This window comes from Crinia signifera, chromosome 3 (genome assembly GCF_055691185.1).
Source record: "Crinia signifera chromosome 3, ASM5569118v1, whole genome shotgun sequence".
In the NCBI taxonomy this organism is placed as follows: domain Eukaryota; kingdom Metazoa; phylum Chordata; class Amphibia; order Anura; family Myobatrachidae; genus Crinia; species Crinia signifera.
The window spans coordinates 66,214,959-66,228,752 of NC_139219.1; the positions used below are offsets into that span (position 1 = coordinate 66,214,959).

At 44.6% G+C, this 13,794-nt stretch overlaps 1 protein-coding gene across 4 annotated transcripts in view; it reads right to left on the minus strand.

Moving 5' to 3' along the window:
- CFAP61 (cilia and flagella associated protein 61) overlaps positions 1-13,794 on the minus strand; it is a 256,250-nt gene that overhangs the window by 97,239 nt on the left and 145,217 nt on the right. For all 4 annotated transcript variants that reach the window (XM_083175929.1, XM_083175928.1, XM_083175927.1 and 1 more), the window contains one exon: positions 2,509-2,610. In XM_083175929.1, coding sequence (XP_083032055.1) covers positions 2,509-2,610 — 102 coding nt within the window. The remainder of the gene's footprint in view (positions 1-2,508; positions 2,611-13,794) is intronic.

Here is a 13,794-nt window from a genome sequence, read left to right on the forward strand (position 1 = left end):
GGCCTCTAGTGGTTTAAGTCTGTTGTCTTGCAGTGAGCTTTCCAAAAGCCTATAGCCAGAGATTATTCATAATTCAGCACTTTGTTGAATAACTGACATCCATAAACAAAACAGTATTTTACAACGGCCAATACCTCGACTGAGGACGCAGCCAGAAATGATTCTAATTCCTACTAATTCTTCTGGGTTTCCATAGTAATAGTATAAGAAGTGTTCCTTTTTCATTATCAAAAAGAATAGAATTTCTAACAATTGCAAAGGAGAACTAAATACATTAGGCAAATGCAATGGGGGATCATGTTCACCCCTGCCCTGCCGTTTCTACTATTATACAAGGACTTGCAGTGGCTTCTATTTGCAGAGTAGAATGATTTGTAGTCATTTCCGGAGTCAGAGTACTTCACAGGGCCAAATTCCTGCAATCCACCCCTGTATGGGGTCTATTTATCAAACAATAATTATATCTATTTACCAAAAAATACCCCTTTTTTAGGGGTTACCCACAAATATTTAGGTAACAATAGAAACCAAAAGCCCTGCACTCTCACCTTTAACCCAGGCGTTCGCTGGGGTGCCGTTTAGAGAGTATTGTAATGAGTCAGCACTCCCAATTACATACCCAGAAATCCCTCTTTTGGGATTTCTGGGTAAGTAACAATAGAAGTATATGGCCTGGGACTCCCACGAGTGGCATTGCCACGCTCGGAAAAGGGAGGTTCCCACTGCAAATTGGGTTGTGGATTTGCAGCAATGCCAGACCCCAATCCATGCCCCCATTTTTTGGCACTATGGGGGCATGGACAGCTCTCTCTGAGTTGCTTGCCATGACCCCAGTCTACGTGAGTAGATACTGTGCGCATGCTGCGAGTGACGGGACTCCCAAGTAACTCCCAAAAACTGAACTGTCCTGCAAAAATCGGGACAGGGGTTGCGATCATTGGGTCGACCAAAGGAAGGTCGACGCGCCTTAGGTCGACACCTTGAAAAGGTTGACATGGGTTTAGGTCAACCAGGTCATTAGGTCGACACAAGCATTAGGTCAACATGTCAGAAGGTCGACATGGGGTTTTCATGGGTTTTTGTCCCAAATGTCAACACTGTGGAAACCATATTGGTGCTTCGGGCAGACTATTCTATTCTCCCTACACGCCCTAGTGGATGGTAGGGCATGAAATACCAATACCAATGACCCATCGACCTGAAGCCATGTTGACCTTTTCAATTTGTCGACATAAGGCATGTGAACCTTCAGTGGTTGACTTAATGAATGTCAACCTTCCTTTGGTCGACCTAATGACCATATACCATTGGGAGGATATCCCTTGAATGTGTGGCCACAGCATGGATTTCCTATACTTGCTACTTTCACCTCCATTCCCGCTGGCAGCCACATCACACTAATGTGGGGTACACACCAGGACGATATGGCCCAAAACGAGTCAATTTAGATACAATCTCGACCGATTGTATGTAAATTGCCCATGTTTTGGGCCAGTTTGCTGTCCTCTTGATGCGATCCCGATCCGATGCGCGGCCCCCGGGTCGCTCGGTCTTTTCTGAGATCCTAACTGCTGCAGGTAGGATCTCAGAACTGACCATTGCAGTGGGTGGGGGTCGTGATCGGATTGCAATCACATCAGCGGCGTGTCGGAGGCGCCGTCAGCTCGTGAGCGGTTCGTACGTTCCTGTGACGACCCGCTCACGAGAACCATCGTCCTGGTGTGTACCAGGCATTAGGTTTCTATGGGTATGCGATGCTGCTAGATTTACCAATATCCGATATTGGCCCTCGAAGCCACTACAATCTTCAGATTGTGGTAGCCCATTGTAGGCTATGGGCTACAGATTGTAGATGTAGTTCCGTCAGGGTTACCCAGGAACCTTGTGCTGGAAATGACCAATGTGCCAATATCGCACCCAGATCGCATTGCAAATGTGATCCCGAACAATAGGCCACTATGGGGCAGATGTATTAAGCCTTAACAAGAGATAAATGCAAGGGTGATAAAGATAGATAAACGTCCAGCCAATCAGCTCCTTACTCACTTTTTTCAAACACAGCCTGTAACATGGCAGTTAGCAGGTGATTGGCTGGACGTTTATCTCTCCTTATCACCCTTGCATTTATCTCTTGTTAAAGCTTAATTCATCTGCCCCTATATTTGTAATAACACCACCTGCAGTGTAGCATGGTTTTGCCCATTTTGAGAACAAATTTCTCCTGTGATCAGGTCTGAATTAGGCCCATGGTTCAATATATTATACTTGTGTATGTAAATTTAATTTATAATGTTCATGCCACATTTTAACAGATGCTTCCCATGCCTAATGTAATTTGAATAACATATGCTACTGATTCCATTCTAGTGTTCTAGAGACGTTGATAACTCAATGGCTTGGTTGTATTGCTCTTAGTTAACATCAGGTTTAGCCACATTTGTGCATGGTCTAGCAGTCAGCCACAACTGGATGTTCTGCAGTCAGAGGTCTAGTTGTTTGCACACCCACCTGCTGGATAGGAATGTTTGCTCCATACAAGAAACAGGAGGGTTATTTCCAGGAAGACCATTAGTTGAAATCAAAGTGATATTGTTGAATTTCAAGTGTGGGCTGGAAAAAAAACAAATTGCATTATTCAATTAATGTAATGAAATAAAAGGCAAAGCTCACAAATGTGCTAATTGCTGAAGAATACACACTTGCTGCTATTAAGATATATATTTTTAAAATGACACATAGGATGAAATTTAATAGGCTGAGAGATTCAGAAAGTGGGAGATTTGGTAAGAAATCTCCAGGTTTTTTAAAGCGGAAATCATTTACACTGCAAAACCATTGTGGACTACCCTATATTTGGAACCAGGACCAGTCCAAAAGCCTGTGTGGTTTTTGACATACGTGGGAACCTCATTCAATTTATTCCCGATATTTCTGGAATCAGGATCGCTGCAAAAAGACATGGGGCTGGTTAAGCTTGGGAGGGTGAACCCCAAACCATTTTTTTTTTACTTTGTCCAAAAAAATCGCAACCTTCAGAGAAAATCACATATTCTGTTTATCGCCAGAAATCGCAATCCATTTTTGGTTTGTACTAAAAAATCACACCCTATAACATTTGGATCCATGTCCTACCTCTATGAAACACAGATATTTTACAAATAAATATTGTTGAAAAATGTTTCAGTCTGAACATAATAATGCATTAATTAGATCTTTTTTTAGATAAAACTTGCATCAGTTTAATAAACATGTATTACATTAAATGAAACACTCCATCTTAGTTCCAATGGGTGCGGTATGAGTGGCCAATGACGGTCAGTATACCGACATGAGAATCCCAGCCGCTGGTACTCCAACAGCCAGACGTGCACAAAAAAAGCCCCTTGCGGGCTCAGTGGCTCGCTGTGCTTGCCACAGTTTCTATTTTCCCTCTATGGTGGTTGTGGGCCTCCGCAAAGGAGAATAGTCATTGTTGGTCGGGATCACGACGGTCCAGTTGAAGAGTCAGGTATACTGAGCATCAGGTGTAAATGGTGCATTTTCAAATTGGATACCAGTATTAAGTGGTGTACCGCAGGGTTCGGTGCTAGGGCCTCTTCTATTTAACATTTGTATTAATGATATAGAGGATTAAATAGAAAGCAAAGTGTCCCTATTTGCGGATGATACTAAACTGTGTAGGGTAATTAAAATGGTTCAGGATATCAGCATTCTACAGAGGAACTTAAACAAACTATATGAGTGGGCAGATAAATGGAAAATGTGGTTCAATGTTATTATTATTATTATTATAATTTTATTTATAAGGCGCCACAAGTGTTTCGCAGCGCCGTACAAAGGAACAATACAGGGAGACAAAACTTGGCATAACATTGAATAAATAACAAAAATACAGAACAAATAAAGAGCACCACAGTTCAATACACATTACAGCTTAAATGTAAGTAGTGAGGACCCAATCAACATACAACTAGAGGCTTGAGGCCAATGATGGAGATGAGTATGAAGATGGTCACTGAGTGTTGGAGTAAAGGAGAGCTATGAGTGAAATGTAAAGAGAAGTGGGCTTTGACAACAGGAGGGAAGAGGGCCCTACTCGGAGGAGCTTACAATCTAGTAGGAAGGGGAGACAGACAGATTACAAGAGGTGCAAGCGAGGGGGTGGTGGTTAGATAGCAGGATGTAAACAGGCAAGGGGTCAGAGAACCAGCTGGTTTATGCAGTGGAAGGGTACGCTTTGATGAATAGGTGAGTTTTCAGTGCCCGTTTGAAGCTTTGCAAGGTCGGGGAGAGTCTAATGGAGCGAGGGAGTGCGTTCCACTGAAGGGGTGCAGCACGGGCAAAGTCCTGTACTCTAGCATGGGAAGCAGTGATCAGGGTGGAGGAGAGACGACAGTCGTCAGCTGACCGTAGAGGGCGGGAGGGTGTATGAATAGAAATGAGGTTAGAGATATATGGAGCAATGGAATTAGAGATGGCCCTGTATGTGAGTGTGAGGTGTTTGAAGAGGATTCTGTAGGGGAATGGAAGCCAGTGCAGATTTTGTTGAAGGGGAGTAGCAGAGTTAGAGCGGCGGGAGAGGAAGATAAGCCTGGCTGCAGCATTGAGGACAGATTGGAGAGGAGCTAGTTGGGATTGAGCGAGGCCAGTGAGGAGAACATTGCAGTAGTCAAGCCGTAAGATGACTAATGAGTGGATGATCAGCTTAGTTGCACTCTGTGAGAGAAAGGGCCTGATGCGAGCAATGTTGCGTAACTGGAACCGGCAAGAATGGGCCAGGGCTTGGATGTGGGGTGCAAAGGAGAGGGAGGAGTCAAGAGTGACACCCAGGCAGCGGAGTTGGGGAACAGGGGAGATGATGGTGTTGTTAACAGTGATAGAGATATTAGTAGGGGGCATAGCTCTGGGTGGGGGAAAGATAATAAGTTCGGTTTTGTCCATATTCAGCTTCAGAAATCGCTCAGACATCCAGGTAGAGATGGCAGCGAGGCAGTTGGAAACTTGAGAGAAAACAGTGGGGGACAGATCAGGAGAGGAGAGGTAGATTTGGGTGTCATCTGCATAGAGGTGATATTGGAAGCCAAAGGAGTTAATGAGTGCACCCAGAGAGGAGGTGTACAGAGAGAACAGAAGGGGGCCAAGGACGGAACCCTGAGGGACTGAGGGAATGTTGAGAAATGTAAGGTCATTCATCTTGGGAGACATAACCAGTGTGCTGCCTACAATCTAAATGGGATAGAATTAGGAAAATCACAAGTGGAAAAAGACCTACAGTAGAAGTACATACATAACAAAGTTGGGTGCGGTGCTCAGTGTCAAAGGGCAGCAACTAAGGCCAACAGCATACTAGCATGTATACAAAGGGGCGACACTGTCATTGTGCCACTCTACAAGGCATTAGGCCTCATCTGGAATTTGTAGGACAATTCTGGGCTCCATACCACAAAAAGGACATTGCAGAACTAAAAAAAACACAGCGAAGGGCAACAAGTTATTTAAAGGGATGGAGTTCTTGAGCTACGAGGACAGATTAAACAAATTGGGAATGTTTGCACTTGAGAAAAGACATGCTTAACACGTATAAATACATCAGGGGGCAATAAATGGTACTATCAGACACCCTCTTTACACTGAGGTCAGTGACCAGGACAAGTAGATCCCCAAAGAAAAGATTTCTTTATGGTTAGGGCAGTAGAGATATGGAGCTCTCTGCCAGAGGAGGTGGTGTTGGCAGATACAATAAACGCATTTAAGATAAGATTGGACAAGTATTTATTGGATAACAACAGTCATGGTTATAACCATCACAATATGGTTTTGTAAAGGGATTAAAGGGCACATGAATGTAAGCATATTCATTACTAAGGTAGAAAAAAAAAAGAGAATATTTGAACATTCACATCAGTCCCTGCCCCAGTGGAGCTTACAATCTTTATTCCTTACCACATGTACACACACACAGACATTCTAGGGTTAATTTTAGTTGGGAGCCAATTAGCCTACCAGTATATTTTTGGACTGTGGGAGGAAACCGGAGTACACAGAGTAAACCCACGCAAGTACGGGGAGAATATACAAACTCACAGTTAGGGCCATGGTGGAAATTGAACCCATGACCTCAGCATTGTCAGCCAGTAATACTAACCATTACATCCGTGCTGCTGATGCTAGTATCAGCCCTTCCCCTGGTGTACAGCTGTGTGCCTGTGACTATACAGTAATGCTAGTATCAGCCCCTCCCCTGGTGTATAGCTGTGTGCCTGTGACTATATGCTAATGCTGATATCAGGCCTTCCCTTGGTGTACAGCCATGTACCTGTGACTAGAGGCTAATGCTAATGCTAATCTGCATCCCTCCTACCCCTCTTAACACCTCCACCCCTCCACACCAACTGCTGTCATTTTCTGGTCATGGTTTGTTTTCTGCCACATCAGTTTTTACTTTGTTAACTGTATTATACTTCTTCAGATTGTGCTCACTGGGTGGCAAAGGGACCAGATTGCCAGGTAGCGTAGGAGAAGCCGGGCAGCAGCGGGCGCACATAGAAAAAAAAACACCTTGAAATGAATGGACAGCCAGTGGTTGGCTGAGAGCTCTCTGACTGAGAGAGCTCTCAGCCAATCACTGACTGTACATTCATTTCTATGTGCGCCCGCTGCTGTCCGGCTTCCCCTATGCTACAGGGTCTCTGGTACCCATCGCTGCTTTCACCGCCCGGACCACTGCGTCCCCTGCCTGGCTCTCTGCTTGCGGCGATCACCGCCCAGGTCAGTGAGTCCACGGCCTCTCCTGCCGGCTCCTTGGATCAGCCTGCCCCGCTCAGCTCCCTGCTTCCTAGATGCTGCGTCCCCTGCCCGCCTCCAGGCTGCACATAAGATTTCCCAAATCTTATGTGCAGCCCGTCCGACCTCCCAACCCCGAGCCGATGCGCACGGGACCGCGCATCGGGCGGGATGAGACGTCTGCACATACGATTTGGGCCGATTTCACTGCCCGATCCATCGGAATCAGGTTAAATCGGGCCTAAATTGCACAGTGTATGGGGGCCTTCAGACCTAGGCCAGTCTGCAGGTACGACAGTTGCTCTGAGGTTTAAATAAAAAGTAATCAAATAACAGCGGAAAGAGATGGTGCCTATTATTTTAAAAGTAATTGTATTCTAATTGTATTTTTTATTTCCTTTAGATTTACTTAGGTAAGGTTTAGTTGCTATCACAGAATTTTATTGTTATTATTTTTAGAGAAAAAAATAATTGGTTTACCATATTAATTGAGTTTAATGTAAATCTAGTCTTAATACAGAAAACAGCAAAGCCTGGATTACCCAATTAAATTAATTAGCTAATAGTTCATAGGAATATTATGGAACAGAGTTAAGCATGTCTAATTACTTTTAAAGCTATAACTAATCATGTTTCTTATTTATGTGTTGCTTCTCTAAAAAGGTTCAAGATAGGAGCACAATGCCACTAAAACATTTAGCAAGTGCACCTGCATTTTAGCAGCGGTGGCTAATTCCAGCAGGGATTTCAGGTTGCTGTGGATACAAAAAAAAAGAGATCGGCTCAAAAGACTCTTCTGCAGAAGGAAGGTATTAGGGTATCCATAGAAATAAGTAAAAACACTATTGAATTTCATTGCATGGCGCTACTGAATGGGATGTGCATAGTATGAGAGCTAAATGCCAGTGTCCTTGAAATACAAAAGGTCACAGACTCAGATCGTTTTGAATATAATGAAACAAAACACAAAATGGATTGTCATGTAAAGGTCCTTTATTGGTGGATATGTCATGTATTTAAAAAGAACATCTGAAAGTCCTACATGACCTGCTATATACTGAAATGTAGACAGCATGGTGTCTTTTCAGCCTCACCTTGATCAAGGTAAAGGGTTAATTTCTAAAGATCAATGTCATAATGATGTCATTTTTTACCACTTCACCGTTATTTGCCTTTTTAAAAGCTACATTGAAGTGTATTTAGCAAACACTGCCATGGTTTATGGTACATTTTCATTTTCTCTGAGCTACTACACTGAATCCCATTCTTTATATCAGTGCTTCTCAACACAGTAATTCAAACAGTCCAGACTCCAGGTGTTAAGGCTATCCATGCTTAAGCACAGGTGACTAATTAGTTTGTCATTCATTTTCATTTAACCATCTCTGTTCAAACATGGATATCCTTAAAGCAGGCATGTCCAAACTATGGCCCTCCAGCTGTGGTGAAACTACAAGTTACATCATGCCTTGCCACAGTTTTGATATTAGGGAATACTTAAACAATGGCAAAGCATGCTGGGATGTGTAGTTTCACAACAGCTGGAGGGCCACAGTTTGGACATGCCTGCCTTGAAGCCTGGACTGGTAGTGTGTCTTATGGAATGATTTTGAGAAGCATGGCTTTAGGTACAGTAGACTCCACCCATTTCAGGCCACTTATAAAGCTTAGACGTGTGGGATGGGGGTGGTGGAGGTAGGGGTTTACACTTCCTGTAAAATAATATGGGTTGTGGTATTGGGGCAAGAGATGGAATTAAAGTCACTAGATCAGCGGTTCCCAAACTGACCTAGAACCAAGTGATTTAAATCTCTTTGGACCATTACAGAAGAACCCGAGTGCAAGGTAATGCACAACCGATGGTGAAGTTCAGCTAGCCCTTATATCCTGGCCATATATATGAATATGTACAAGTTGAATGCATATACACAATGTAGAGGTCTTGTTACCATATTTATTGACCCTCTCTCATATTTTATAATAGCTTACAGGCATCGGTAGATCACCCTAGATAAGACATTTACATGTCACAAATCTAAAACTCACCTCTTGATTAGAGTTAACACCTCCCACTATTAGGCTCCTGTGTGGAACATCTGAAAGAATTCCACACCTTGGGCCTGATTCGGTACCGCTTGCTAAGCAGCCCGGCCGAACGCTCTGCCACTTACTCCCCTCAGTACCATGCGAGGGGATGTAGGCGAACACATCCCCTCACATGCGGCTGAAGGGGAGTGAAATCATTCGATGATCGCCAACCATCGAATGATTTCTCTCCCCTTTGGGAATAAAAGTAATTCTAAACCGTAATAGAGGGGGCGGGCACTGACACATTGTTACATCAGCCGCCCGCCATGACCAGGCATCAGCCCACCTGCTTTCCCAGGGGAACGCCCAGTGTTTTCATGGGGACGCCCATACAACGCTTTGCGTTCCCCTGCTCTGGGCTGGTGTCCATTACCGCCACCCCCCTTTCTCCCATACCCGTGTGACCGGCTTGGGACTGTGATACTGAAAGTGCTCGTACAGGGGGTCTGCAGATGTGCATATGCACAACTGATAATTCTCAGATGCTTTATCGATTATCGGAACCATCAAATGATTTCTCTCCCCTTCAGAAATAAGTCATTCTAAACTGACCTTTATTTCCGTTGGAGTCCACCGAAGACGGGGCTGGCGCTGACATCATGCTACATCAGCTGCCCGCCCAAGCAGACAACGTTGCCCATAACAACTTATCAACTTTAAGGTAGCATTGATCAACTTCCCCACTGGTCCACTTCTCCCCTCTTCTTCACTGCTTGATACAGTACATCATCTACAAGATACGGTCACTAGGTCTACAGCATGATGGTCGACAAGCATTCGGTCGACACCATTAGATCGGCATGCATTAAGGCCAACATGTAGGAAGGTCGACATGGGTTAGGTAGACAGGTTCATTTGGTCGATGTAAGCATTAGGTCGACATGGGGAAAATTGACAGTCAAAAGGTTGACATGGGGTTTTTCACTATTTTTTTTTTGAGTCGACATGTGCTGACAGGAGGTATTTCATGCCCTACCATCCACTAGGGTGTGGTGGGAGAATTAAATAGTGTGCCTAGCATAGCGAGGCACCGTGCCCGAAGCATGGCGAGCGGACGCGGTGCTACATTTCAGTGTCCATGTTGACTGTGTAGAAATTTGGGACAAAAAAAAAGTGAAAAACCCCATGTCGACCTTTTTGACTGTCAACCTTCCCCATGTCGACCTAATACTTGTGTCAACCTAATAACCCTGTTGACCTAACCCACGGCGACCTACAGTCATTTCGACCTTCCTGCATGTCGACCACAATGCATGTCGACCTAAATGCCTGTCAACCTAATGCTTGTCGACCATTCTGCTGTCTACCCAATGATCCATACCCTCAACTACAAAGTCCTTATAAAACACAGAGATACACATCTATAAATTATAAAGTAAAAGAATAAATGTTAGAATAATAGAATGGCACAAATTAATATTGTAAGGATACTGACCATCATCAAGTTGATATAACAATGCGACTGTTATGCCGATATCATTCTGTTGTTTTGTGATAGCCACGATCAGACATTAGCCCTGTACACACACATCGATTTGCTTTTGATTCGATGTTAGATTCGATTTTCTATTAGATCTGGCATTAGATCATCCCATTCGATTTGGCATTAGATCTGTACTTTTGCATGCGATTTCGATTTCACAGTGTAGGCACAATGTACTCATTCAATTTACTGGATCGAACTTGAGATTTCCTTGGCTGCACAGTCTATTTTTCTTTTCGATTTTGAGAAAACAGGAGCGCGCATCGAATCGAATGCAGATCGAAAGTGTCCTATCAAACCATTCGATGTAAATTTGATTTAGCTTCCATATGCAAAATCGAATCGAAAACAGGGAAAAATCTAAGCGTGTGTACACAGCTATTCTCTTTTTCGTGCCTACAGTATTATGTTTTTATTGTTTCTTCAGTGGTATAATTGGGTCTACTTTTCGGACCTGATTTCCATCACCAATGGGACATGCCAGGAATGTCCACGCGTTATCCTCTTCTTTTTGCATTGTTTTTTAGGCCCCTTTCAGGTTAGTCTCACTTCATATCAGGAATTAAAGTGATTTCTGTCCCCTATGTGAGCAGTTTATGGATTGTTTCATGCTTAAGTTAACTGGTTTTACTCCCCAATCATACGATTCACATATCCCATCTGGTGGCTTACCAGACCTGGAGGTGAATGCTTTGAAGACAGGTACTTAAAACAGGGTTGCCGACCCTCCCGGAATTTCCGGGAGTCTCCCGAAAATCTGGTCCCCCGCCCGGCCCCCCCGGAAGGGTGGGCAACCCTCCCGGATTCAGGGGGGACCCCCGCTGACCCCCGGATCGCGGCATTAAAATGCCGCAATCCTCGGGTCTCAGAGGAGGGGGCGGAGCTAAAATGACACAATCGCGTCATTTTAGCCCCGCCCCCTTAACGGAGATCCCTGAATTCGCTGGTTTACCAGCGTGGGGGGCGGGGCTTAGTGATGTCACGCTTAAGCCCCGTCCCCTGAGCGGCTACTGAAACTCTCCTCTCCGGGCTTCTCCCGGAGAGGAGAATAAGAAAGTCGGCAACCCTGACTTAAAAATGTAGTTTCCTTTTCTGTGAGGTATTACGAAGAAGTGGATTCACACAAAATGTACACACACCAAAGATATTTTAACAACACAAAGTAATGTGGGATTCACACACTCAGATATTATAATCAGTGTGTTATGTTTATGTATCTGAGTTTCAACACCCCAATTGTCAGGCACTTTTGCTTGTATACTCGTTATACTTTTATATGATGTAATAGTTTACAGGCAATCTGATGTTGCCTGGGCGGATGACCTGGGTTAATTGGCTGACTATGGAACAGAGAAAGATGTATGGATATAGCCAAACTCACAGCTATTATGCCTTGTTCAACAGCTTCTGCTGCATGTTTCAGAATGATCTTCCTTTAATACTCTTATCTAGTGTTCAGAACTGAATGTCTATCAGCCACTGACACTAAGGGCCTAATTCAGACATGATCGCAGGACAAATTTGTTCTCAAAATAGACAAAACCATGCTGCACTGCAGGTGGGGCAGATGTAACATGTGCAGAGAGAGTTATACCCCTTTGACACTGCACTTGTTAAACGGTATATTGCCATTTTTTTCCATTTCAAAATGTTTAAGGCTGCAGTGGGAAAGATTTACCGGTTAAAGATAAACGTTTAAAAAGCCGAGTCCTACACGTTTCAGAGACATTTTTTATGCAGTGAGAATGGCTATGAAAAGGTATTTAGTAAAAACAACAGATTCCAGACCTGTGATAGGCTGTCCCCTGCATTCTGCTTTGAAACGTGTTCAGGGGATTAAACGGGTTGACTGATGTGAATGGTACTTAAATGGTATTTAAAAAGGTAATCTACTGCAGTGTGAAGGCTCAGACCCGTTTTAAATACCGTTTAAAAATACAGTTTTTTAAAAGTTTTGGCAGTGTGAAAGCGATATTAGATTTCGGTGAGTTATTTTGTTTAGGTGCAGGGTAAACATTGGCTGCTTTATTTTTACACTGCAATCAAAATTTCACTTTGAACACTCAAATCTAACTTTCTCTGCACATGTTACATCTGCCCCATCTGCAGTACAGCATGGTTTTGCCCTGCGATCAGGCTGAATTAGACCCTAATTTTGGTAAGAGATATTTTGATAGATCAAATAACCCCACCCAGCAGGGGATACAGTCATTAGGTCTGCAGCAAGAAGGTCGACAAGCATTGGGTCGACACCATTAGGTCAACATGCTGAAAGGTTGACATGGGTTTCGGTCGACACAAGCATTAGGTCGACATGGGCAGGGTCGACATGGGGTTTTCACTGTTTTTCGAGCAGACATGTGCCGACAGGCGGTATTTCATGTCCTACCATCCAGTAGGGCGTAGTGGGAGAATAAAATAGCGTGCCGAGTGTAGCGAAGCACCGCACCCGAAGCATGGTGAGCGAAGCGGGCTATGCGAGGGGATGCGGTGCACTTTAACCTATGCCCATGTCGACCTAATGCTTGTGTCGACCTAGACCCATGTCTACCTAATGCTTGTTGACCTTCTTGCTTTAGATTTAATGATCCATATCCTCCAGCAGATTGTTATTCTTCTCTAAAATAAATTTTGGTACTTGTGTAGTTTAACGGCGGCAGCCTAAGCTACATTGTCAGCGTAGCCCAATGGCTGCCTAGCGTAGTAAGCGTAGTGTCTCCGCAGCAGCCCTGCGTAGTTAGCGTAGTCACCGCACTGTCCCTGCGGCAGCCCTGCGTAGTTAGCTTAGTCACCGTACTGTCCCGGGAGCTGCAGCTCTGTCCCCGGTGTCCCTGACAAGCTCACACAGCACCGTTAACCGCAAGATGCCCTGCGCTGGCGCACGCCGGCGGAGAGGGGATAATGCGGGTGCCGGTGGAGAGGCGCTCCATCTGCCTGAGATGCATTTGCGTCCCAGATGCTTGTGTGTCTCAGTAATTCTTGCGGCAGGGTACGGCAACCCTGCCCGTGTCCGCTTCAGGGAGACGCGGTTAGGGGTTCGGTAGCAAGTGCGTCTCGTGCATCTCATATACAATAAAGGAGGCATTTGCCAGTGCTCCATGTTACATACCGGCAAATGCCTCCTTTTCAAACCCCCACTATCCATGCCAGCCTGAAGCGTGGCGAGTGGACACATTACGCGTCCTCTCAACCTGTTCATACCCCCCCACTATCCCCATAAGCGTGGAGTTGATTTGATGAAATATGAAGTGTAGAAGCGTCATAAATGAAATATGAAGTGTAGAAGCGTCATAAATGTCAGGTGGCATCCTTGAAACCACTGTGCGGCCCGAAGACTAACCTTCGTGCCGCAGCTTCTTATGTGGCAGCGCCACATCCGCTCCTTGACATTCTGTCTCATTGGATGCCCATTGACACAGGTCTGTGTCTCTGGCAGCAAG